This window comes from Psammomys obesus, unplaced genomic scaffold (assembly GCF_907164565.1).
Source record: "Psammomys obesus unplaced genomic scaffold, mPsaObe1.curated_primary_1811, whole genome shotgun sequence".
NCBI classification, from domain to species: Eukaryota; Metazoa; Chordata; class Mammalia; order Rodentia; family Muridae; genus Psammomys; species Psammomys obesus.
The window spans coordinates 300,944-327,037 of NW_026592586.1; the positions used below are offsets into that span (position 1 = coordinate 300,944).

The window sequence follows — 26,094 nt, forward strand, 5'->3', positions numbered from 1 at the left end:
ACACACACACACACACACACACACACACACACACACACACACACACAAATTTAAATTTAGTTCTCATATATGAGAAAATAAGCACTATTTGTCTCTGGGGCTGCTTTCTTTGTGTTAGCGTGATTTCTCATCAGCTACTTACCCCAGGTGGGGTAAGATACGTGCTTTTCGATAATTCAATGATTTGTTGGTGAAGTTCGTTAGTTTCATTAAAATACATAGCACAAGAAATCCGCAGAAATCTGGCTTCCCCATAGAAAGGTGTGAGGGTAGTGTTTCCCTTTCAGTGATTATCGTTAATGGGCCTAGAATGTGCAGTGCCCTGAAGTAGGTTCCAGGGATGGCTCAAATAGCAGGGCCACCTGGAAAGTGGTTAAGAGCTATCAATTAGGGAGTCAAATCACCTGGGATGAACACCTTAACTTGATTAGAGAACATCAATATTAAAAATGTTTACAGGAAGTTCCTACCATTAACATGTCGCTCTAGCTGTCCTGGAACTCACTATGTAGACCAGGCTGGCCTCAAACCCACAGAGATCCGCCTGCCCCTGGCTCACAGAGGGATTAAAAGTGTGTGCCACTATGTCCGGCTATAAATGACCTTTCTTGTTTCCTCTGTACTCGTAAGAAATGTGTGAACCATATAATCATTATGTGTGAAATACACTTCTTGTTCTTAGCTTCATTCATGCATTTTCTTTTCTCCTTTCTTATTTTTGGATTTTAATTTTCTTTTCTTTTCTGGCTTTTTAGATAGAAGTTAATTTCCTTACCTTAGAGTGTTTTCTTCATTTATGTAGGCATTTATAGGTAGATATTTTCTTCTTATTATTTTTTGCCCTGTGCCTTGTAGATTTTTATATGTTGTTTTTTCCTCATTCATCTTAAAGTATTTTCTAATTTTTCTTGGTGATTTTACTGTTTAGGCTATTGATTATTTGGGAATATGTAATTTAACTATCACATGTCTGTCTGAAATTTTCAATTTTTTCCCTCCTGTTATTGATTTCCCAGCCTACTGTGTCAGGGAACATACAATGGATGGTATCAATCCTTTTATATCTATGAAGACTTGCTTTATGGTCAACCAAGTGGACTATGCTGAGAAAAAGGTCTGGATACACTTGATGAAAATAGGGATAAAGCATTCAATAGATAGAGTTTATGGCTCTTAGAGTTCTGTGATGCCTTCTATTTCATTGCTGATCTTCCATCTACTTGTTGGGTCCATTATTGAAAGTGAACTGTTGAAGTTTCTCCCTTCTACTGTTTAGTTTCCCATTATTCACCTCAGTCCTTTCAGCTTTGTTCAGGAATGTTTGGCTCTCTTGTTAGGGGCATATATGTGTGAGTATATACTTGTATGTTTTCCTGATGAATTGGTACTTTCCCCTCTTCTCCCTAAAGCCCACAGCACACTGGCATGTAGGTATCTAAGATGAATATCCTGACTGACTCAAGAGTAGTGGCTCTGTTGTTCCTTGTTCTTCAGCGCTGAGTCTGGTAACTGAAACATATTTGTGCCCTTCAGAGAAGGTGATGCCCCACTCTTGTGATGTCAGTGAACTATGAATACCTCCCCTTTGCACCACTGCCACCAGAGCAGTTAGGAACCAATAAGCCACCTCAAAATGCCAGCGAAACAATACAGAAACCTTAGAAACCTTTGGAGTCCCAAGTATAAGCAGACAGACCTCAAGTCAGTGCATGAGCTGAGCTCTGCACTGTTTCTGCTATCACAAGAAACTTTTGACCTTTGTCACTAATTTGTTCCTTGTGTCTAATATTTTCCAGCCTGTCCCATTTGTCCTCTACTTCCTTTAAAGATTAGAGGGTTCAAAAGACAGTAGCAACTTCATTGGCTATCAATCTGCCTCTCAGAGCGCTTTCTCTTCTGAAGTGACTCAGCAGTGATTCCTCGGTTGCTGGGAGTGGCAAATGCTCATTAGAGCATTACTAGATCCATGACTGTCTTCCTGCGGATGTGGACCTGTGTCCTCTGCAGGGAGGGTTGCTACACGTGTGACTAATATGTGGGGAAGGAGCTGAGTGGAGAGTGTTATCTCTAGATAAGGGAGACCCCTCCCCCACAGCTCTGGAAAGGCTCAGGACTTAGGCATCTCATATCACACAGGGCATCCTCTTTTGCTTCTCAGGTGACACAAGCAACCTCAGAAAATCCAGAATACAGGTAAGTAAAGCTTAGGCCAGGCTGCTGGGCCTTTGAAGTGCTGGTGTGTGTGTGTGGGGGGGGGGGGTTGGTATGGTCCCCCTTGCAGAGAAGGTCCAACTGTATTCCATGCAGACAATATTCTACCTTTGACCAGAAGGCTTCTGAGGAAATCCTTTGTGCCTCTGGCACTTGGTTTTAAGAGGAAGGCAGCCTATTTAGCAAATTCAGTTGAATTTTTGTTGTGTGTGTGTGTGTGTGTGTGTGTGTGTAGAACCAGGATGGGTCTCAGAAGCAGCTGCCATAGGATAGGAAGCAAAAGGTGATTCTCTTAGACAATACTTCTGCTTTCAGTTGTCATGTCCTCATGAGGCATATCAGAGCTGTGGGTCTCCTTGAAGTCTGGCCTCCTTCCCACTTTCTTTATAGCCTAGGCTCCGATATGACACTCCCTGAGTTCTCATCACCTGAACTTCTGGGAACAGATTCTGGTCCAGAGAAGAGACATGAACCCCCATAAGGAATGTGGCTCCCACTTTCCCTTGTTCAGCCCTCCTTCCAGTTCTTTTGACATAAGAATGAACCAGTCCTTGGCCAGTCATGGTGGTATATACTTTTGTAATGTCAGCACCCAGGAGGTAAAGACAAGCAGACTAACTCACGTCTCAAATCAGACTGATAGATGTAGAGGGTTTTGGTCTTTGTTTGTTTGTTGTTTGAATGTTTTGTGAGTCAGGCCTTTGCAGTTAAGCTATGTCTGAAATAACAGACAAAAAGTCCCACCAATAAATCAATTCTGGTTGCCTCAGTTTTATTTGCCATCCTTCTGTTTGTGTCTCTATGGAGATTTTGTTATCAAGATGTCTTGTGGTCTTTGGGGGTAGAGGTTTAGGAAGATTCAAATTTGACAGTCTTACTGGAACCTTCCATTGACCACCTGAGTGTTCCCAACAGTTATAAAGTTTGAAGTCTATTTTGTCAGATATTCAGACAGTGACACCTGCTTGTTTCCGGGTCCCCTTTGATTGGAGCAGTGCCTATCTTTAAAACCATGATGTTTTCTTGTAGATAAAAGACAAATGGGATTTATGTCTTGATCCATTCAGCCAGCCTGTGTCTTTTGATTAAAGAATTGAGCTCATTAATATTTAAAGTTATCATTGAAATGTACGCATTGGTTGCAGACATTGTGCTGCTTTTGGTGGTGTATTCTTAGGGATAACTTTGTAATTTAGTAATTATGGCTTTGTATTTCTTTGTGCAGTCTGTTGGCTATGCTCATTCTTCTCTTAAGCCCAAATTAGTGCTTATTTTCTTTAGGTTTGGTTTGTTGGATTCAAATATTTTAGGCTGTTAAATATTTTAGGAAAGTTTTTTTTTCTTTTTCCTTCAACTGTGGCAGACAGGTTTGCTGTGTGTATTAGTCTAGGTTGGCTGGCATGGCCTTTCAGGGCTTGGAATACTGCTCCAGCCATTTTTGGCTTTCCAAGTTTGCAATGAGAAATTGAAAGATCCCCGGAGGGTATCTTCCGTCAGAGAGACCCCCTCCCAAGGATCAACGAGGCCATTCGGATGCAAACAGCAAGAGGCTTTTATTTTGATTCACGAGTACTCGGGCAGCAAGGTCACTCAGGAGGACCTTGCGCGCCCCCTAGATGGGAAGCTGGGGTTTTTATAGGGTTTTAGAGGCAGAAGCACTGGTACAGAAACGAGAGGGCATGGTTACAGGGGGCTGATTGGTACGTTTACACGAGACCACAATTTGCGTCAAAGTTTGGCAGGGGCACCAAGATTCCAGGAGCTGGGTGGTCAAGGGGGGTAGGATGACCCCTTGACGTGGCCCGCCACCTGTTATTTTGTTTTTCTCTATCTTAGCTGAAACAGTCTCACAGATATCTATGAGAGTGATTAACACAAACTGTTTTTAGTATGACTGGGGCAGCCTGACCACAGATATCCCAAGTGGGTGACACAGCTAGGATTTCTCAGTAATTTTCCAGTTTCTCATCTGGCCTTCAGAGTTTTACAAAACAGTGGTGTCTCACAAAATAGCATTAGCTATGTTTAACTTAGTGTGAGGCTGGGGTCTTTCAAAATCAGCTGTTCTTTTGATGATTTTTTTTTTATATGTGATGTGCATCTTTTTATTTTCTTTTGCAGCTTTCAATACATTTTCTTTTTCTAATTATAGCACACTGTGGGGATTTTTCTTTTCTGGTCTTGTCTATTTGGTATTCTATGTGCTTCTAGCATCTTTATGAATATGTCTTTCCTTAGTTTGGGGAAGTTTTCTTCTATGATCTTGCTATTTGATCCATGACATCTATCTAGGATTCTTCTCCTCATTTATTCCTATATTTAGAAGGTTTAGTCATTTCCAGGTGTCCTACATTTCCTGTATGTTCCTTCCCTGTGGTTTTTATATGTTTATGTTGTCTATGTTGATGTATATTTTCATATGTTTATGTTGTTTAGATCCTCTGCTTTATCTCTGAGTCCTGGTATTTTATCTTTTATTTGATTCATCCCACTTGAAAGGCTTTCATTTGGGTTTTCTAGTAGGTTATTGGGTTTTTCAGTTCCATTTTCATTTCACCTTGAGTATTTTTCAGTGTTCTGTCTCTTTACTGAATTCTGTTTTGAAACCCTAGATTGTCTTTAGCATTTCCATCATCCATTTTTGTGGGTTTTGAACATCACTCAGGCTTTTGTTCTCTTTAAGTCTTTCTCTTTAAGTTCATTGAGCTGGTTCTTCATTTTTTAAATTCCTTGAATTCTTTGATAAGGTTTATGATTTTTTTTTCAATTCTGAATCTTAAGATTTATCTAAGAAAATTTTACTGGTAAACATTTCTGTAGGAGTAGTGAGGTTTTGGGGGGAGATGAGGTAGGGAGCTACAGCCTTGATCTTTCATATTGTTTGTAATTTTGCAATGGGAACTGGGTACGTGTGCTTCTTTTGTTAGTTCTATGTCTGATCAGGACAGAGGAGGTTGGAGCCTGACAAAAGAATGTATGGGTCAAGTTAGGCCTAGAGGTTGGATATGGCTTAGGTGAAATGAAGTCAAATGGATACAGAGGACTGGGCTGGTGTGCAGGATGTGTGTCGAGGTTCAAGCCACTATCTCAAGGCCACACAGGATAGTGGCTATTATATAAATGCCATGAGATATTTATACATCTTCTCAATTCCAATCTGTCTCTCTTTTCTAGAGGCTTCAAACTTCTAAAACCAGTAGCAGTCAGTTGATTGTACCGAAGTTTGGGTGAAGGTGTACATTTACCACTGTGGAAAATATTTCCCTGTTTCTGGTTGCTTCATTTGGAAACTTCTCAGGAGAGCCATGGGCTCAGACTTTAGCACAGCGAAGATAGCGCAGGTCGCTTCTTGTTCCATCTGCCAGGACCTGATGTCTCACCCAGTCAGTATCAACTGTGGACACACTTACTGCAAATCCTGCATACAGAGCTACTATAATAATGTCAGTCCAAAGAAAATAGTGAAGAAAATGTTGGGCTGTCCTTTGTGTAGGAGTCCATTTAGTTTAGAGATGCTCCGGCCCAACAAGGATCTGGAAAACATAATTGATATCATCAAGGAGACGGAAGAGCAGGATTGTGAGATGCTGTGTGAGGAACATGAAGAGAAGCTTGATATCTTTTGTGAAGATGAGGGTCAGCTCCTCTGCTGGCGCTGTTACTGGGATGCTCAGCACAAAGGGCATACCTTGGCTCTTGTGAAAGATGTACGTCAGGAGTACACTGTGAGTATTATGGTTGGGCACCACTACAAATGCCCATTCTCGTGATGGCTGTAAGTATGAGAATTAGTGTGTAATAAGGACCCAAGTTCAAATCCCAGCACCCACATAAAAAGCCAAGAGTGGCTATGCCTCATCTGAAACCTCTGTGTTGTGAGGAGCAAAGACAGAATGATCAGTGGGGCTTGATGGCCACCAGCTTAGCTCCAAGTTCAGTGTGAGACTCTGCTTCCAAAGAATAAAGCTGAGAGACTGAACAGGGCAAGTACTGTGTTCTTGTTGTTTCTGTGTGTATGCTAAGCATGGCTACTCCCATATGTGTACATTCATATAACTATATCTCTTCTTCCTGCCCAGCTCTCTCTTACACACACACAGCACCACCACCACCAACAACAACATCATCATCACCACCACCACCACCTACCAAGACTGTAGAAGAAGAGACTCCGCACACGCAGAGTCACACCATAGCAACTCCTCCACCATCATTGTCAGGCCAAGCAGCCCTGTTAGGGAAAGGGAGGCGATGACACAGGAAACAGAAGCCGAACCCAGACTCTTCCCATCACTTCTGATTCTAAATCTTAAACCAAGTGGTACCTACTGTGGAAGAATGTTCATTTGGAAAGTGAAAGGCCAGAGGCACTGAGAAGCTCTGGCGCTGTAAAATAAAAATATCAAGGGGAAATTTCAAATCGTCTTCATAAGAAAAAGTATGAGAGGGCAGGTTCAAACAAGATTCCAGAAGAGAAAAGATCTGAAAATAAATGCTTGTGGTGAGTTATGTGGAGAGAGGTTTGCCATGACTCATAGGTTCTCCCTTGAGAGCACAGAGCCTTTCTGCTCTGACACAGTGACGGATGGAGTCAGTTTTGCTTTCTAGATAGCTCTGGCTGTCCTGGAACTCACTTTGTAGACCAGGCTGGCCTTGAACTCACAGGGATTTGCCTGCCTCTGCCTCCAAGGGCTATGATCACAGATGTGCACCACCATATTTGGCTGCTGTCTTGATCATAGTCCATTCTGCTGGCTTGCAGGAAAATGTACCAGGTGGGATCCTCATGAAGCAGACATGGTCCCACTTAAAGGCCTCAAATCTTTCATGAGGATAGGTCATGGCCAAATGCCACTCAGTACACTCAGCTTTTCTTTAGCCTCCCTGCAGCAGCTGCAATGCAGAAATTCCTAGCTGTATGATTTCCCCGCTGAGTAGTAAGAAAAGGAACAAAGCAGGATGACAATTACCAGTCACAGAGGCAGGCAGATAGGTTGACCCGTTAGCCCTGATGCTTAGCAGATGGGTAACCATGCTAATTTGCCTGAAGTTTTCCTGTCTTGTTATCCCTGTCTGTAAACAGAGATGATAGCATCTGAGTCCTCAGCACATATGCTGGGAGTTGTATTCGCTTTATGGATGTTAAACTATGTAAAGTTTAGAACAGCATGTGACATATAGCAAAGGCAATATTGTGTTTTTCTAAATCAGTCACAGACTCTTTTCATAAGAGTCCTTGGAAATTAATTCACACACACACACACACACACACACACACACACACACACACACACCTGTGGAGTTTAGAGAAGGCAGGGGGTCAGTTATTTTATCTTTGATCATTACAGGCAATTTCTGGTTGCCTCAAATTGCTGTCAGTGAAAATATGAGAAACTATTTTAGGAATTACCTTGGGGCATTAGAGGAGAGCTTGACTAGAAAACTAATTCCTGTAAGTTGGTTCTTGTTGCCATTCTCCAAACCCCTTCTCTCTCCAAACTCTAATAACATCGATTAGTATCCTTCAGTATCCTGGCCTTTCCGTTGTCACTTACCCATAATGCATACAGACTTCTGGCTGTGCCACCCATCTCCGTGTTGGCTATGTTTGGTTTAACACACTGTTTTATAAACTCTCCCTGGAAATGGCTGTGACAGTCTACGGCAGCCTTCCCCAACTGAGACTGTAGTCATGGATATGGTTTAGCAAATGACATGACACCGGGGTCCCAGTTGTACTCCCGAGACTCTCGGTGATGCTTCCTGAGGCAAATTATTTGACTTCATTCTAAGCTTCCTTTTCCAGGGCAAGTCAGAGAAGTTAAGCGTCCTACCAACTGATTGCTAAGGCAATCCATGAGTTTCCATATTCACAACCGTCAGCATGCACTCTGAGAGACGTATTAAGAGCTTAATAACTATTCATTGTGATTCTACCACATTTTCGAGGGCTGGGGTTCAAAGCAAATGCCTAGTGGAAAATCAAATTGAGGGTGAGGGACGTAGCTCATTTGGTTGCTTCCTTAGCTTACAGAAAGCCCCAAGTTCAATGTTCACCAATACTTCATAAAGGAGGGCACAGTGGTACACGTCTATTACTTGGCACTCAAAGGGTGAAAGCAGAAAGTTCAAGGTCGTCCTTGACTACCCAGTGAGTTCAAGATCACCTTGGGTCCTGTCAGACCCTGATTCAAAATGAAAATAAGATTGATATGAACCGACTTTACTCACTTAAATTTTTCCTTCAGGAAAAGCTGCAGAAGTGTGTGACAAAATTGAGTGAACTCCAAGAGAATCACAAAGTTCAGATCCTAGCTTTTAACAAGCCAGATAAATGCCTGGAAGGTAAGTCTGAATCTTCTGCTATGGGTCTAGGCAGAGAGGAAGACTGGGAGAACAAAATACAGGGACAGCTGTCTCTCGCCAATACATAGGAAACCTAAAGAAGACAGCACTGTTTTCATATTTACATCTGTGAAATTTTGGCAGCAGGTCATTCCATCTTTCAATATTAACTAGCTGGGATTTCTGATAATTTAATCAGAACCCAAACTGGCTTCTTTGGACTTAGCCTAGTCTTTATGCAATCAATTTGTTGCCACTGTACCTAGGTATGGTGTCCCAGCATCGATCCCTGTGTCCCGCGCTTATTTTATATAGTAGGGTGTCTTCAACCTCCATCTTTGCTTCATGGCCCAGACTTTAATTTTAAAAAAAATTATTCAAAATATTAAATATGTGTATATATGGGTTTGTGAATTGAGTTTGGTTCAGGTACCCAAGGATGACAGAAGAGGGCACCACATCTCCTGGAGCTTATGTGATAGGTCCTCTCTAAGAACAGTACTCCCTCTTCACCACTGAGTAATCTTTCTGGACCAATACTTTCATCTTTAATAATGGATAATACTGATCTACTCCATGGCTCGTTTTGACATTTTAAGTGCATTAGTCTGGTTCTCTAGTGTCACTGCCCTAGAAGCAGTGGGACCTAGGAGAATGGAGACTAGAAATGAGGTGGACAAAAGTCTCATGTAATAACCAACTTTATTCAGAGCAGCAGACAATTTGTATTTTGAGAGTTTAAGCAAAATCGTGTGAGCAAAGTTCACATGCATGCAAGCTGGGTCCAATCACAAGGACAAGGTGTGCCTGGAAACACTGTCCCGACAACCATCGTAAGCTAATGGGTAATCTGAAGTAAACCGACTCCTGGGAGTGGCACAGAAAGCACATCCAAGAACAGTCTTTTGCTTTGGAGGGCTGAGGTCTTAGCACTCAGAATTCTCACACAGCTTGTTTCGTCGATCATGTTCCAACACATGTCCCAGGACATCAGCCTCTGACTTGCTGTGCTCATCAGGATCCAGCTCTTAGCCTCACCAGGTCAGAGGCAACCCTTGAGAGAGTTCAGCAAGCAGGAACACCCCAGGCTGAGGATTGTGAGGGCAGTAAGGGGAACCTGTGTGGTTTCTAAAACACATGGGTCTTGTAGAAACTGCACACTGCAGCTGCAGATCAGAGAGCTTTAGCCTACAATAACGGCTGATTGTAGAGGCTGCCCCCGTGTCTGAAGTCCATTCTTTCTGGAAGTGTCTGTGTCATCAATTATTAAATTAAAAAAAAAAGGGGGGGGGGGGAGGCATGACTGCTAGAGCCATCTGTAAGAATCCAGAGTGAACATGACCCTGAGCCAACCCATGTGAGAAGATGGGGTAGGGGAGAACAAGAAAGTAAAGGGTAGACAAAAAGAGCCAGGTAACCAAAATGACTGGAAGGGCAGTTCCAACCCCTGGGCTGGAGAAGTTTTGGGTAGGGGGCAGGGTACGCCAGCTAAAAACCCTGTAATGGGTAGGGACTGAGGGATACTAGGAGAACCTGGCAGCCAGATCTGCTTTGAAATGTTAAAAAGGCAGCTCAGCAATTTGTCCTGGGTTTGAGACCAATTACTAGACTTTCAGTTTCCACAGCTGGTGCCATTTCTTCCCTCTGCTTCCTTTACATAGGATGTTTAGCTTAAACTTCCAGAGCATGTTTTCCTTTACTTCCCTTCTTTCTAGGAATGTGGGAAATGAAGGAAACTGATTTTACCTAACAAAAGTGAAAAAAACCCATCAATATCAAGGCTATAAAGCTGTACCTGCCTCCCACATACAATTCCCATTCCTCTTGTGTCAATTACTTTTCCATCACAAAGTGATAGTCACCAAAGCAACTTCAGAGCACATTCATGGATACTTCAGGTCTCTGACTTCTCAAGTGAAAGTCAAATCCCATCTCACAAGCATTTGGGTTTTGCTGTCTTATGCCTAGGAATGAATGGTGGCCCTGGGCTGCTGGGTGATGGTTCTCAGCCCTTGAAAAAGCAAGCCATACCAATACCACCCTTTCCAGAAATCAGAGTCTCCCCTGTACCAGCATAGTTGTCTTACAATTCTTTCTTGGCAGTATTCTTCATACCTTGCAAGGAATTCCACCAGGCTCAGAGATGCCTTCTCACCCATCAAAGAGCCAGCCAGGTTAAGAACTTGAGGCGTTCTTCCAGCTTGAGTGGCTCACTGCAAGCTTATGTCAGTGCAGCTGACCCTGCTTTCTTTTGGGGATGGGGCCTTTTGGTGGTATTATGCATAGAGCATAAAAGTTGACTTTGGCCATTATCTTCTTTTTAATTAATTTATTATATACACAATGTTCTGGCTGCATGTGCACCTGCACACCAGAAGAGCGCACCAGATCTCATTGTATCTCGTTATAGATGGTTGTGAGCCACCATGTGGTTTGCTGGGAATTGAACTCAGGACCTCTAGAAAGAGGAGCCAGTGCTCTTAACCTCTGAGCCAGCTCTCCAGCCCCCAGACTCTGCCATTGTTAACTATACAATTGAAGACACTTAGTACATTGTTGCTGTCCTTGCATAATCATCACCATATTCATCTTTAGAACACTTTTCTACTTTTCAAAATGAAACAGGAGCTGCCAGTTCCTCCTGTCTGCCAGTGCCTTGTATCACTGTAATGTACGTGTTTTGTGTATACAAATCATAGAAGTATTAGTTCCCAAGTTTTGTGCTTATTTCAATTAGCAGGTTCCCTCATCGTTGCATTTTGTTTATCCATCTGCTTGTTAATTCAAAGATAGACGTGTTCTCATGCTTCGAGCAATTTTTGTTGACTCTAGGATGCCATAAAGGATCGTAAACAAACAATCAAGTCTAACTTCAAGAATCTCCAAAGTTTTCTACATGAAGAAGAGAAGTTTTACCTTTGGAGGTTGGAGAATGAAGAAGAACAGATGCTGATGAGGCTGAGGAGCAAGGAGGCCGGTCTACGCAGAAGCATGAGGGAACGAAATGCCAGATTCAGGAACTGGAGGCAAAATGTCAGGGCTCAGCCCAGAAATTACTACAGGTGAGCTTGTGGGCTACGAGGAGGGAGAGAAAGCTGATGATTTTATTAGCAGGAGGATACTGGGAAAGAAGCATGGAGATTGGCGAAGGCTACCTCCACTCCGAAGGCCAGTAATATTGGTGTGGGGAATGTGGGTTCATGTTTGAGTAGCATCAAGATGGCTTCTACTAATCTACAGGATCCTCTAAGTTAATTAGAAAAAAAAAAAAAAAACCCGCTTACTCTGGGTGAACATAGAATTGCAAAATGGGATAATTACTGCCATCGGGCTCACAGTAGCTTATCCACTGAGGTATCTGTCAGACTCATTCTTAAAATACTCTTCCAAGTGACAGATGGTGACAGTGTAAGAAAAGTAAGAGAATAATATAACTACTCCATGATTTTCTTATAGGGTCCCTGATCCTGAACTTACAGCTACATGATTGATGTATCTATAGCATCAAGATAAACAGCTGGAGCTCTGGCTTCTCCTTCCTCTGCTGGCACTGCTGGTTACAGCTTAAGGTTGAGAATGTGGCGTATCTGCTCCACTTCTCTGCAGCTTTCCCAGTCTCCAGAGCTGTAAGTGGATTTGCCACTAGTGACTCGTGTTACAAGTTATCTCTAACAAGAATTCTCTATGAAGGACATTTAGTCACTGAAAGTAATTCTTGCCAGAGGAAGGATGAGCACAGCTCTTGGTTTTCATTTTAACCGGCCCACATTGCAGCCTTTACAGCTCCACAGGCCTCAACAATGGAGGAGCAGGCTCCCCCTTTATTGGCCAGAGAACGGGATATAAAACATTCCTCAGTGTCCATTCTATGAAAGGATAGATGATTCTTATTCCTTCTTTGAGAGGAGTGTATTTAGAGAGCAGCTATACATGGAAAACTTCATGAGATACTGACATAAGCACAATCACCTTTCGTTTTTGTTCTTTCGTAGGACGTGAAAAACACTTTGAGCAGGTAAGTCCTGTATGAACACCTGAAAGGGCATAAAGAGCTGACTGGAACATAACACCGAGGAAAGCCCTGCCTTCTGCTTCTCCTAGGTGTGAGGCTATGAAGATAGAAACACTAACGGTTGAGCCCCTGGAGATTCACACTGAATGTAATGTTTCTGAGCTTTACCTTGATGTGAAGACAGTATTAAGACGCCACCAAGGTAGGTGTGTGAACTCAGAAATCTCCACGTGCTATGGCTGGGAGGTTCGTAAGCAAGAGCCAGTCTCACCTCCTGCTGCAACACTTACTCCCTCATTACCTTTTTACACTTATCCATGGGTAAACGGACAAATGTTTAGATTGTAGTTAGGGATTATGCTGGTTTAATAAAGTGGTGGTTTTGAGTTATCCTCCAAGATCCATGACTTCACTATCGCTGAGTAGTTGGCCAGTTTCCAGTACCAGGCATGCTTTCTTGTTGTTGAGTGGGTCATAAGTTCAATTAGAGAGCTGTTGGTTACCCTCAAGGTATGTATGCTACATCCATATGATTATCGTGTGATGTTGGTTGTTCTTTGGGTTCAAACGCACTCTAGCTGAGTAAGACTGTTGGTTGCTTCCCTCCAAGTTGGGAACTTTTGTGACGCCTTCTGGTAGCATGAAAGCTAATTCTCAGGGACGAGGCTTTCAGGTCCATTTCAGATCAGGGGCCTCTGAGTTCTCTGTCTGAAGTAAATGGTGTCCTCAGCAATGCTGTCTTACCTTCCACCTCTGAGGGACCACAAATGACAATAACAACAAGCTGTATGTTTTCAAAATCTGTTCATCGACGCTGACCAACAACTCAAAGAGGGCTGCTCATGTCTGGTATTAGGGTTTTTGCTAGATTATTTTTGGCTATTGGAGGAAGCATTGTCAGCCCAGATAAAGTTCATTTAAGCCATGTATGTATACTTATATACAGAATTACTTGTATTATAGGGTTTTATATAAAGATAGTTATATTATGATTCCTTATGACTTATTCAGTTCTTCGCACTGTTATTTTGCTGTCCCTCCTCCTTCTTTTGTATTTACCTTTCGCATTCCTTCCCAAAGATCCTTCTTTCCCATTTCCCCAATCAGATCACTTATGTACTGCTATTCCCCTCTCTATGGTTCCCAACCCCTGTATCCCATGGCTGAAGTTCATGATGACAGAGAAAGGCTTGGTGGCAGAAAGAGCTGAGAACTGACATCTTCTTGATCTGCAAGCAGGTGGTAGAGAGGGAGATGGCTGGAGTCTTTTGAAACCTTAAAGCCTGACCCCAGGGGCATAGCTCCTCCAGCAGAACCACCCCTCCTAATCCTTGCCAAAGAGTTCCACCCACTGGGGACCAAGCATTCAAATATATGAGTCTGTGGGGCATTCTCATTCAAAACGCCATAGTAGTTGAGCGGCATGTGGAAATAATGCAGCTCACTGGGAATTTTTCGCAAATAATGAATGAACACGTTATATACAAGACTAAATACAAGTGCTACCGATCCCATTGAATGAGCTACCTTCATGCTTTGTTCTGTTACTCAGTGCTTGCTACATCCTATAACTCCTTGTCTGTGATTACAAAATTCAAACCCTCTAGTCAATAACTCTTTGGGGAAATTGTTGTTTCTCTTTTTGGTTAGGGATGGTTTCTAGTTGTGCCTTCTGGTTGTGGTTTTGTTGTTGTTTTGTTTTGCGGTACTGTTTGTATCAGATGTGGTCATAAACAAATCTGACATAATCAATGTCAGCAGTCCTACAGGTTCTGAATTCAGGAGGGTCTGGGGCAGAACAGGAAGCAGAACAACTCCAAATAGTTTTGATCCTTGGCATCTCCAAACGAGCCACGATGTTGGTGGTGCAGATGAGGGCATTGGTGGTGGTATGGCCACTGCTTATTAGGCATGTACCATATCTCAGACAAACCTTGACTCCTTGAACTCTCTTCATCATTGTCTACAACAGGCATGGTGACTTCCATTTTATACCTACTTTGCACAGTTAGGGTTTAAATGGCCCAGATTTGAACACAGTCTTTTTTTTTCTTTGTAAAGCATTATGTCTGTAGCTCCCCAAAGACTGGTTGTGTTTTGTTTTGTTTTGTTTTACAGTCAGTGTGATTCTGGACCCCAGCACGGCCCATCCTGATTTAGCTCTGTCTAAGGAGCGAAGACAAGTAACTTACGAAGGCTGCCACAAGGACCTTCCGACTTCTGCCAAGAGGTTTTCTATTTTACCCTGTGTCCTGGGCTGTGAGGGCTTCACTTTAGGAAAATATTACTTCGAAGTGTCTGTTGAGAATGCAACCGCTTGGGATGTGGGGGTCTGTATAGAGAATGTGCCGAGGGATTTTAACATGAAGAAGAAGCCTGAGCTTGGATTCTGGACCATCAAGATGTCTGAAGAGGATGGCCTTATAGCTCTCACTTCTGCCCCTACTCCCCTTCTTCTGAGTGAGAAGCTCCAGCTTGTGGGAGTTTTTCTAGACTATAAAGCTGGAGCTGTATCCTTTTACAATGTAACTGCTGGCTCCCATATCTTCACCTTCCCCAAAGCTTGTTTTATTAGTGATACACTGAGGCCCTTTTTCCAGGTTTATCAACATTCTCCTTTGTTTCTTCCTGCCAGAATGAATCAAAGAAAGAAGTAAAGTCCTCATGGTTTACTTAAGTAGCACAGAAAGAATATTCATAAATCCCAAAAGGCAGAAACTTGGCTGCTCTCCACTGCTATCTCAATGCTTTTAATGAACTTTCAATAAATATGCCTTGAGTTGGTTTGTGGAAAAGGCTAGAAATAGTACAAATGGCCAGATTAATTGAAAGGAAAGTAAAATAATCCTGACAATTATATCTTTTCTTCTCCTTCCCTTTTGAGCAATGATTTTTGACCTTCCTAATGCTGTGACATTTTAACACCTCATGTTGTGGTGACCACCAACCATAAAATTATTTTTGTTGCTACGTCATAACTGTGATTTTGCTACTGGTATGAATGATAATGTAATTTTTTTTTTTTTTTTTGAGAAAGAGGTTTGCCAAGGGGGTGATGATCCATAGCTTGAGAACCCCTGCCTTTTGTGAGTTCAGGACTTTGATTTTAAATACTCTTCAGGCTGGTGTTAAAGCGATCCCAAGGTCAAAAGTTTGGGGTGTTTGCATTTTTTTTCTTTTTATCCATCAAGTTCCTGTGTGAGGGACGAACGAGTGGCAATGCCTTTTAACTGAGTAAAAGGAAAAGAAGTGAAATAGCATTAACTCAACCATTGTTCTTGCTGCTGCTTTGTTAAATTTATTTTCCATCAGGACACCAGAGGCAAAGTTGTATGGGTAAGACCATTTGATACACAGTGACTAGCCAACTAGACCACCCCATTTCAAAGAAGTAGAGCTCAACATATTAAAATAACCCTTTCAAAATGGATTCAAGTACTGAGTGATTCAAAATATACTGCCCCCATGTTCAGATGAAAACCTGGAGGTAATTATTGCTTTCTCTTCATACCGGGCACACCGGTGGGGGATGGTTTTCTAAATTAAATCATTTGAAGTGGGAAAACCAACCTTTGATTTGGGCCACATCATCTGGTGGGAGCCTACATAACGGAAGAAGGAAGTCTCTCTCTCTCTCTCTCTCTCTCTCTCTCTCTCTCTCTCTCTGGCTGCTTGCCTTAGGTCTCTCTGGCATGTCCATTCTTTCATTGTCATTTCAACTTCTTTGGGATTTCAATGTATACTGAAGACCAGCTGAGACATGCAGCTTCGCATACTAAGTAATACTGGATTCTTGGACTTCCCTTTGGTAGACAGCCATTGTTGAACTGGCTGGACCATAGCCTGTAAGTCCCGTTAATAAATCCATGCTTTATTTCTACTCTGTAAAAGGGATAAGGGGACTGAAAAAAATACTTTATAGCATTTTCATCTACAATTAATAATATATTTTGTATGAAATTTTTAGGATATATTTGAAGTTTCTTAGAAAACTACATAATAACAATAAAATTCTTAATTTTTATTCTTTCTTTCTTTCTTTCATCGTTTACATAATCTACACCAGAGCACAAACTCCACAGGGTGCTCTGGGCGGTTCACCAGGCTGTTAGCTAATGCGTTGACCAGTAGATGGCACTCTTGTGTTTTTGGTGCCTCTAGTCATGTAGCCTTGCCTTTAAAAAATGTAAATAATTCTCGGACCAAGATCAAATAAATGTAAAATTCATCTGTCCTTACAAATAATTCTAAACAATTTAAGCCAAAAAAAAAAAATGTTTTTGAGACAGGGTCCCTCTTGAACTCAGAGAGCTCCTTTAGCCTCCAGAGAGCTGAGATTAAAGGCCGGCACCAACACACCTGGCAACAATAATAATATAATTTTCATTCCGATCGACAAAACTCTTTCCTTTTCTTCTCTTTCTCTTTCCTTTAGATAAGGCCTAACTCTGTATCCCAGGCTGTCGTTGAGTTCACTATGTAGCCTGGTCTGGCTGTAGACTTACAGATGCCCTCCTGCCTCAGCCACCCAAGTACCATGTAAGTATGTACTACCATGTGCCATTAGGATTTTATTTGATTGAATTTAGTTTTGAGAGACAGTTTGTAGTCCAAACTGACCTCAAACTCACTCTGTGGCAGATGATGACCTTGATTATTTTTTTGCATCCACCTCTTGAATGCTAGAAATACAGAGGGCATCACACATCCAATTTATGAGACTCCAGTGGTCCAGTAGGGGCTTCATACATGATAGGCAGGGATTCTGCCAACTAAGTTATAATATATCCGTGGCCCCCTGGGTGGTTTTAAATGTCATTTCATGGGAGCCTTGGGTCTTATTTAAGTTCTATTAATTTCTTTTAATTTAGCATTTTTAATATTCAGCCTCATTAGATTCAGGTTTCATCATCCCATCAGATTCCGTGGCAGGTCAACTCTGAAAGTTTTGTACTGGCGTTCAGATTTCTTCTGTGTAGATCATTCGGTGACTATTTAGGGTCCCTTAGTAACATTCTACCCATTGTTCAAATGCAAAATTTAGATCTCTAAAGAAATACGAAGCGAATTTTGAAAATGAAAAGATACAAACTTCTAAAAGAATCCATGTGTGTTCCAGGTTCTCTCGCTTGGATCTTCCTGTAGTTAAAGCTGACATCGGAGTGAAAACCAAAAAGTGAGCAAGGATCATATGAACATTTCATACAGGAGTAGGTCAGGATCCGCTTGATGTTTTTAGATGGTTTAATCTGGCAGTAAGTAAAAGCATTCCCTAGTATTATGAATATTTTCTATGAACCACATTCTTCTGACTCAGATCAATATTGTTTGATGTTGGTCATAGGTGTTATAATACATAATGATGATGCGAGAGGGTACCATGGTGGGCCCATGCCAAGGTGTGCCCCCTGAGAAATTACACCATGGTATGATATGGTATAAAAAAAGTTTATTGGGGTGGGAGAGGAAGGAGACCCTGGAGAAAGGGTAGAATCAGCAAGCGAGCCATATAAGCAGACAGACAGATCAGAATAGAGCCATGAGGGCAGAGAAGAGATGGGCAGAGAGGGAAAGAAAAGGGGCACCTAGGACATAGAGAGAGCTAGAACAGAGGAAACAGAGAGAGAACAAGAGCTGGGGTGGTGAGGGTCCTTTTATCCAGCAGCCATCTGGCAGCGGCAGGTGGTGACAAGGATGTTTCGAGTCCCTGAGGGCAGGCCAGCAGAACGTCCTGCACACTAACAGTAGGTACTGAAGTAGAAGGAGAAGCTCAAGAAGGTGCTAAGCCTTCATCTTCTGAAGGAGCAGAGGGGTTCAGCCTTCTTGGAAAAGACTGAGACCCAGCTAACTCCAGTTACTTTGTTCAAACATATACAAGGTCAATTGGGGATGGAAAAGGTTCCGACTATCAAAGGGATCTTTCTCTTGCTGCCTGTGAGAGCAGACAACCCACACAAATCTCAGCCCCCTTTGATTCTTGCTAGTCACAATCAAAGGTAAGAACTCCGGGTTTCCTAGGAGTGACTAAGATGGAGGTCAGTGCAACTGCACGTTCTCAAGCAGCACCAACCGCAGATTCTCCAGAGAAACAACATTTCTTCAAGGTTAAAACAGCCTCAAAACAATTTCTCAGCCTCTACCGATTAACCCCAAGGCTTTGCTGAAACATTTCATTCAAAGCCAGACACAAAGGCTTTATTATCCATGTCACTACAGATCAATGGTCCAGACTCCGTCAGAGATTAGGGTAGAACTCAACAGGTAACTTACAGGACACAGGAAGGGCACCAACACCAGACCACAGGACAGAGGCATCTGGAAGAGGTCAGATCAGGGAGAGAAAGTGTTAGGGTTTCGCAGTGGAAGAGTACCTTGGCAGATCAGGGCCAAGGAATGCCACAAAGATCGGGCCATGGAACAGATCTCACTCAAGAGATTTATTGGAGAGTGGGGGGAAAGACCACCTCTGAGTGGAGATAAGGGAGAGACGGAGAGAGGGCTATGATGGCGAAGATTTTATAAAGGGTAGGTGACAGTGCAAATGTGTCACATTTGGCTACCGGAGGTGATGTGGCTGCTGGTGCTGAGTCCCTGAAGGCAGGCTGGGGGAGCACCTGGTTCCCAACAGAAGGAGTCCACTAAACATGGCCAGCAGATTGAATTGGGCTGAAAGAAATGAGGTTAGGGGTGAGGGCAAGAAAGGAGGACCAAGAAAGGAAAACAAAAGAGAGGACCAAGAGCACATGGCTGAAATGGCAGGGAAAACCCACAAAATGAAGAAGTTTTGGGTGAGAAGGGCTGAGAAGAGGCACAGGTACAGAGCGAGCCTGGAGGATACCACGGGCTTTGGTATGCTAAAGGCAGCACAGAGAGCAGTTTTCCCTTTCTGAAACTGATAAAGAACAGCTCCTTTGGTAGAAGAAAATGGGTGCCAGGATTGGAGGAGTAGAGTTTTCTTTGGACCTGACGCCAGCCAGCTTCCTTTAAATGATAGTACCTCTGTTCTTGGGATTCCTTTGCCCTATACCTGTGGTCTGACTTTATTTCTACCCCCAAAAGCCTGTTCGGTCTTGCTTTTGTTTTCACTTTTCAGTTAAAAAGACATAGACAAACTAAGAAAACAGACAGACAGACAAAAACAATAACCAGATGGCACCCACTTTCTGACGTCCTTAGATGTCTGGTTTTTATAGTTTTCTTTTGAACAGGCTCTGGTTACAGATACTTGCACGTTTAAAAGGGCCAAAGAGAAAGAATATATAATGGTACGATCTGCAAAAAAAGCCTATAGATTCTTCATCTTATTCTGCCATTGGATAGCTTTATAAGAGAAAATACTTACTAAGCTTTTTCAAGCAGACACGCACAAACCAGTTATGGATATGTACAACATGGGGTTCGGTTCCAAGGAATTTTTTAAATACTGTAAGACAGAGGCTCTGCCGCAGGGCCAGCCATCCTATCAGGCTGAACTATAGACTTGTCATTTGGAGTTACAGGTGTCATCCTGTGGATCCACCATGCCTGTGTAAAGAAAGGAACACGCCCTAGGAGGGAGAAATTTGGACTATGAAAGTCCATCTTGACCAGCCTCTCTGGCTCACTTTCAGAGACAACGGGAACTAGTTCTTCATTCCTGCTCCCACTGTAAATCTGGAAGCTAGGAGGTCTAAGCACAGCAGAAGCTAGAGGAATTCCAGAGGGGACATTTGCAGACCAGGGTCACCATGCTCCCTCCTCCCTTTGGACTCACGGTAATATAATACTACCCATAATGCTTCTGCAGGGCTAGCCGTGAGGGCTCCCAGAACTGGATCTAACACAAAGAGTTTTACGAATTTTGTTGTATCTGCAAATAATAGGTTTGTAAAATTAAAAATATCTGATATCCTTAATGAGTTCTGACTCACTGTGCGTTCAAATAAAATTGTTGTGGATGACATAAATATTTTCCTGAAAGTGAATAGAACCTTACAACTACTAACTTCTAAAAGTTGTGTGTGTGTGCCATTCTGAGTAAAGAATGCTGGTATTATGTTAAATCAGAAGTAATCCAAAATATGGTAAAGAACTAAAAAAATACATAGCCAACAGAAGGGAGGTCCTATAGAGCTTCTCATATTCTTTTTTTTTTAAGGGTTTATTATACACATACACACACACACACACACACACATTCTGACTGCACGTACAACTGCATACCAGAAGAGGGCACCAGACCCCATTTTAGATGGTTTTGAGCCACCATGTCATTGCTGGGAATTGAACTCAGGTCCTCTGGAAGAACAGTCTGTGCTTTTAACCAGCCCCAAGAGTTTCTCACGTTCTTGGAGCAGCTACTGTACATGAAAACCTAGGCTAGTCTCTGACAGGATCTTTTTTCCTGATCATTCCAGGAATATTATTCAGACCATGCATTCTGAACTGTTTGATCCAATTTGTTACTCCTCAGGTAGAAGCCTCCATAAAGCTACAAATGCATACGAACTCAGAGTCAAATTATCACATGGTTAAAGAGGACCCTGGATGTTTGCTTATCTACACTGATTTTGGGGCTAAGAGGGAGTTGTATAACTCATCTTTAGTATGCTGAGAGGACCAGCTAGCTCCAGAGAGACTACATTCTGATCTACAGTTACAGCATCATTTTGAGTCTTTTTTGTTATTGGTGTGTGTGTGTGTTTTTTAACTTTTTCATTGAAAATATTTTTTTTAATACAGTATATTCTGAAATCAGCTTCTCCTCCCACATGTCCTCCCAGATTTTCCCCACCTCCTGACCCATCCAAACCATGCCTTCTTTTTCTTTCAAAAGTAGACAAGCAAATAAAGACAAATAAACAAGCCAGAATTTGAAAATAAAGAACACAAGACACACACACATAAACACAGACACAAATAAAACCCATAAAAACACAAAATCAGAAACCATTATAGACTAGCAAATGACCAGTAAGGTATCTATAATGGCTGTACAAGTTTGCACAGTGGATAAGTGTTCCCTTTCCTGCTCATCCTTGCCAGCATAAGCAGCCACTTGCTTTATTGATCTTGGCCATTATAATTGATAGAAGAGGAAATCTCAAAGAAGTTTTTCAATTTGCATTTCCCTGATGATGAAGGATATTGGCCTTGTTTCTCAGCCATTTGTGACACCGAATTTTAAAGTGGAGCTGCAATTTAATAGCTCCCACCAGGAGGAGTGATGGAGCAGGAACATGAAGAAAAATTGATGCTAAAAAAGAATTTACAATAACTCTCTTAGGACACGTCAAGTTACATAAAGTAGAGTTTCACTAATGGATGCTTCCTCCAACATGACTGGGAAATAAGCAGCGTGCTAACCAGGCCTGTTAAAAACTACTAGAAAGAAAAGTTTGTGCCATAATTGAAGTTTAGGTTGTTGTTAGGGTTGCTGGGAAAACGTTTCTGCTAATGCTTGTTCATCAGGATTGGCCTCCAGTTGGGCCCTGTTCCTTTAACAAAAGGAGAAAAGTCTGGCTTACAACCAGCCACTAGACCCTCGCCCGTGTTAGAGGACATGCTTCTTCTGCACAGGGAGGCAGCACAGGACAACAGTCACCATTAAGTCCTGATTTGCTGTTAAGCCCCCTGTGCTCTTATCAGGAGAAGCATAATTCTGCCAAGTGGATGGGCAGGATGAACCTGGGCGAAAAACAACACTGGTGTGCTTCAGAAATAATCCTGGCAATGTCTTTGTTGTACAAATCTTCCATCTGTCCAAGTGGCCAGACTTCTGTCTCTTTAAGTTGTTCAAAGTATAACCTGGGACCAGGACTAAAGGGAGGTTTAAGAATGACAGTGTATATGGACTGTGTAAGCCCATAGTCTGTATAAACTAGTGGATTTTTATGTTTGAGGCTGGTTCCCTTTTGTGGATTAGCAAGAACATGCAGTATTAAAGAGCCTTTTCTTTTATTAATCTGTGAGTGGAGTGATTTCCCATTGGGAGGGCATATAATTGTGTAACAATGTCTTGCAGACACGTTTGAACACACATCTCAGGCTGAAGAATGAGCACAACTGGGAAATTACACATGAGAGTCACAGTTAAGCCTGACTCTTGCTCCCAAGCCAAGACCAACTTGACACAAGTAAGAATGAGGACATAGCAGAGGGAAAAGTTACAAAAGCTCTACATGATATGAAGATATTCCATGGAGATTTTAGCAAGAGATCACTAAGCATTTCTAAAAGTTTAGGCCCGCAAGAACTGTGGATGGAGCCTCCGTCCCTGTGTCCTTGTCTGCGCCACACTGGAAAAGCCATGAGTGACTGTATCTGATCTCTTTAGACACAAGCCTCTTGCTCAGCTCACATCCCAAGCACTGCCCTTAGCATCTCAGGTCCCAAATGTCAAGAACAAGAGAAAGCCAATGCAAGGTGAAGTCCACGAAGGAAAAATCAGCTCTCTGACTTGAACGCCATGGTAATGAGAGACAGTTAAAAGCTGTCATGGAGAAATAACACAAGGAAAAAGCTTTTTGTCCAGAAAATGGAAGGATCAATGAAGGGACAGCCCAACAAAATGAAATAGAGCAGAAGTGAAGCCAGAGCCATCTGTGTCTCCTGCCCAGGACATGCAATCACTCATGATTTAAGAAACTCATGTGCTTGGTTCTACACAATTTTTAGCTATTTTCTTTTCAACTATTTCTCTCCTCTGCTTGTGGGCCCACCCATCAGTGGTGCACTGAACTCTCTGTCTACTGCCTCTGACCCTCAATTTCAGTTTGCCATTTATCTCTGTTTGCATGCTGAGTACATTCTTCCAGTTTTTTCTCCACTGCTCTAGCACAGCACTCTACCCACTGAGCTGCCTTGCCTTTAGTGCTTAGTCTGCTAACTGAAGAAAAAAAAATTTACTAGTTACAAAAGGAACCAGTTAATCTGCCTCATGTAATAATGTACAAACACATACACACACACACACATACACACCTTCTGGAAGAACATTTAGAAACAATTAGACCCTTTATATGCACGTACTATTTGTTCTATTTATTTAGAAATACATTGCATTCGCTGGGTATAGTGGCACATACTTGTTCTTATAGCATTCCAGTGCTGAGGCACTCTGAAAATAGGTTGAGCGACATAATAAACAAGATTTAAAAAAAAAATCCACTATACTTATGTAAAAGCATCAACTTCACATGACAGATGTGGCTCATCCCTCCTTGGGTGAGATGAGCCCCTCACAGTGCCTCTTTTACATGTGTCACTCACTCTGTCTCCATTGGGGACATTAGGCTATCATGTTTTCATGTCCTTCTATCATGTCTTTCTGTTTTCCTTTCTTCTAATCCAGTAGCCGCTGAATTGTTTATTCAGTGATTTACTCATTTAGGGAGAGTTAATATTTTGTAATGTGAAAGTTTTCCATCTAAGAATATGGTATTTGTCTCTTGTCTTAGTTGCGTGTCTATACTGTGATAAAACACATGACCAAGGTAAATATAGAAGAAATAGTTTATTTGCTCTTACAATCCTAGATGGTTATGGTCTATAGAGGTGGGGACAGCATGACAGCAGACAGAAGAAATGCTTAGCTAGGGTTGGAAGTTGAGAGCTGAGAGCTCACACCTCAAACTCAAGCATGCAGCGGAGAGCTTGCTGGGAATGACACAAGGCTTTGATAGTAAAACCTGAACCCCCAGTGACACACTTCTTCCAATAACGCCACATTTCCTAAGCCTCCCCAAACAGCACCACCAACTGGTGATCAAATATCCAAACATTTGACCACAGAGCGGACATTGATCATTCACACTGTCACAGTTCACAGACAGAGTTTGCCTATGTCCTTTAATTGTTTACTGTTGTTGTTTCCCTTTAAGTCATGCTGTTCTTGTTCTAGTAATTCTTGAAAGTTTTACAGTTTTTGTTACAGGAAACATTGCAACAAAATACTTTTCTATTTTTGTTCTGGGAAGTCTATTTCTGCTATTGGGAAAAGGCAATCAATTTCTTGAAAAGAATTATCATGTTTTAAACCAGCTTACCAAATCCCCCTGGTGGTTTTGCAGTTTAACACCCAGCTGTGAGGAGACATGGGCAGTCCTTCCCCCCTGGTGTTTATTCCTGCAGCCTGTGAAGCCAGCCACAGCCCCACCACCTCCTCCAAGAAGCCTTCCTCTGACACTTGTATGTTGGCAGGGGTCCTTGTTTGCTTTCTCCTACTATCTTGTGCAAGATTGTGTGGCCTGCATTCATTACCCTTCATCCTAGGAGTCTGTCTGTGCACAGCATCATGCAGTGGACTTTGTGCTTTCTGGATAATGGGCCACACACCAAACAAATGCTATTCTCGGAAAATAAGCAGCATGTCTGGGAAGTTCCAAGCCTGAGAAGAATTAAAAAGCATTGCTGTGAAAGTTCTTTCATTAGGGACAGTTGTTAAGAGAAACCTGCATTTTTAAGACGTCACTAGTTCTGTTCTATTGCTCTTGATGTTTGCGAATGTTGCAGATGGAAGACAGTCAACTTTCCCCCGTAATGCTGGAGACTACAGTGGAGGCACCCTGCCAATTAAGCAAGCACACCGTAAATGAGCTACATCCCTAGGTTTCACTATGTAGCTCAATCAAGCCTTGAACTTGAAATCCTCCTGCCTCAGACTCCCAAAGTCTGAATGGTTTAAATGTGCACCGCACTGAGTTTATTTATCAGTGTGTTATGTGCAAAACCACAGTGTGGATGAGGAGTTTGAGTCAGGTTCAAAAACCCCAAATTTGTAACTGATTTAATATAGTACTAATAGGAAATTTATGGAAGCTGGAGAGAGGGTGTTGCGTAGCCCTGCCAGATGAACATCCACCTTGAGGAAAGTTCCTTGAGATGGAGGACATTCAAAGAGAAGTGAACATTCCATACTACAGGGAACCTCCTTCAACCCAGGAAGTAAACAATTCAAAGGCTTCAGGAAGTCCCTGAAACTTAACCAGTACATTAGGTCCTACTCTCTAAACACATATATATATATGCTTATTATATATAGAATATAATATATTAGACCAGCTGAGGTACCCATTCAGTGCTTTCCAGGTTTCTGGTTTTGGTAAGCTATCACCTATTCTGCGCTTGGCTATTGGTGTCGCAGCTCTCATAAACAACCTCCTCACCTATATTCCTGTTAGCAACCAAACTAAAACTCAGTAATTTGCCAAGTTGGACTTCGGTGGCATCGTTACTTTGGTGCGTCCTTTGTTCCCTCTCTAAGTGAGCGGATCTTTGTTCATGGCTCCCCCAGGAAGTGCCACACAACAGATGCCTCAGTGGTTAAGAGCGCACTCTGCTCTTCTGGATTACTGAGTTTGGTTTCCAGAACCCTCATGAGGGCTCCTCAGAGGTACCTGTAACTCCAGTTTCAGGGGCTTCCAGGCTTCCTTGGGTACCCACACATGCCATACATTCATACAGGCACACACACAAATAAAAATAAGAAAATTAATATGGTTTGAATTTTTTAATTAAGAAAATTAATAGAGGCTAATCAGACTGGC

At 42.2% G+C, this 26,094-nt stretch overlaps 1 protein-coding gene across 1 annotated transcript; it reads left to right on the forward strand.

Annotated features, from left to right (window-relative positions):
* Positions 1–2,141: 2,141 nt before the first annotated feature.
* Trim38 (tripartite motif containing 38) lies at positions 2,142–20,463 on the forward strand. The gene is given in 9 exon segments (XM_055614473.1): positions 2,142–2,193; positions 5,386–5,936; positions 8,460–8,525; positions 8,527–8,556; positions 11,389–11,536; positions 11,539–11,618; positions 12,549–12,571; positions 12,658–12,770; positions 14,687–20,463. Coding segments are annotated over 8 exon segments (1,419 nt in total). The 5' UTR covers positions 2,142–2,193; positions 5,386–5,516; the 3' UTR covers positions 15,226–20,463.
* The last annotated feature ends 5,631 nt before the right edge of the window (positions 20,464–26,094 follow it).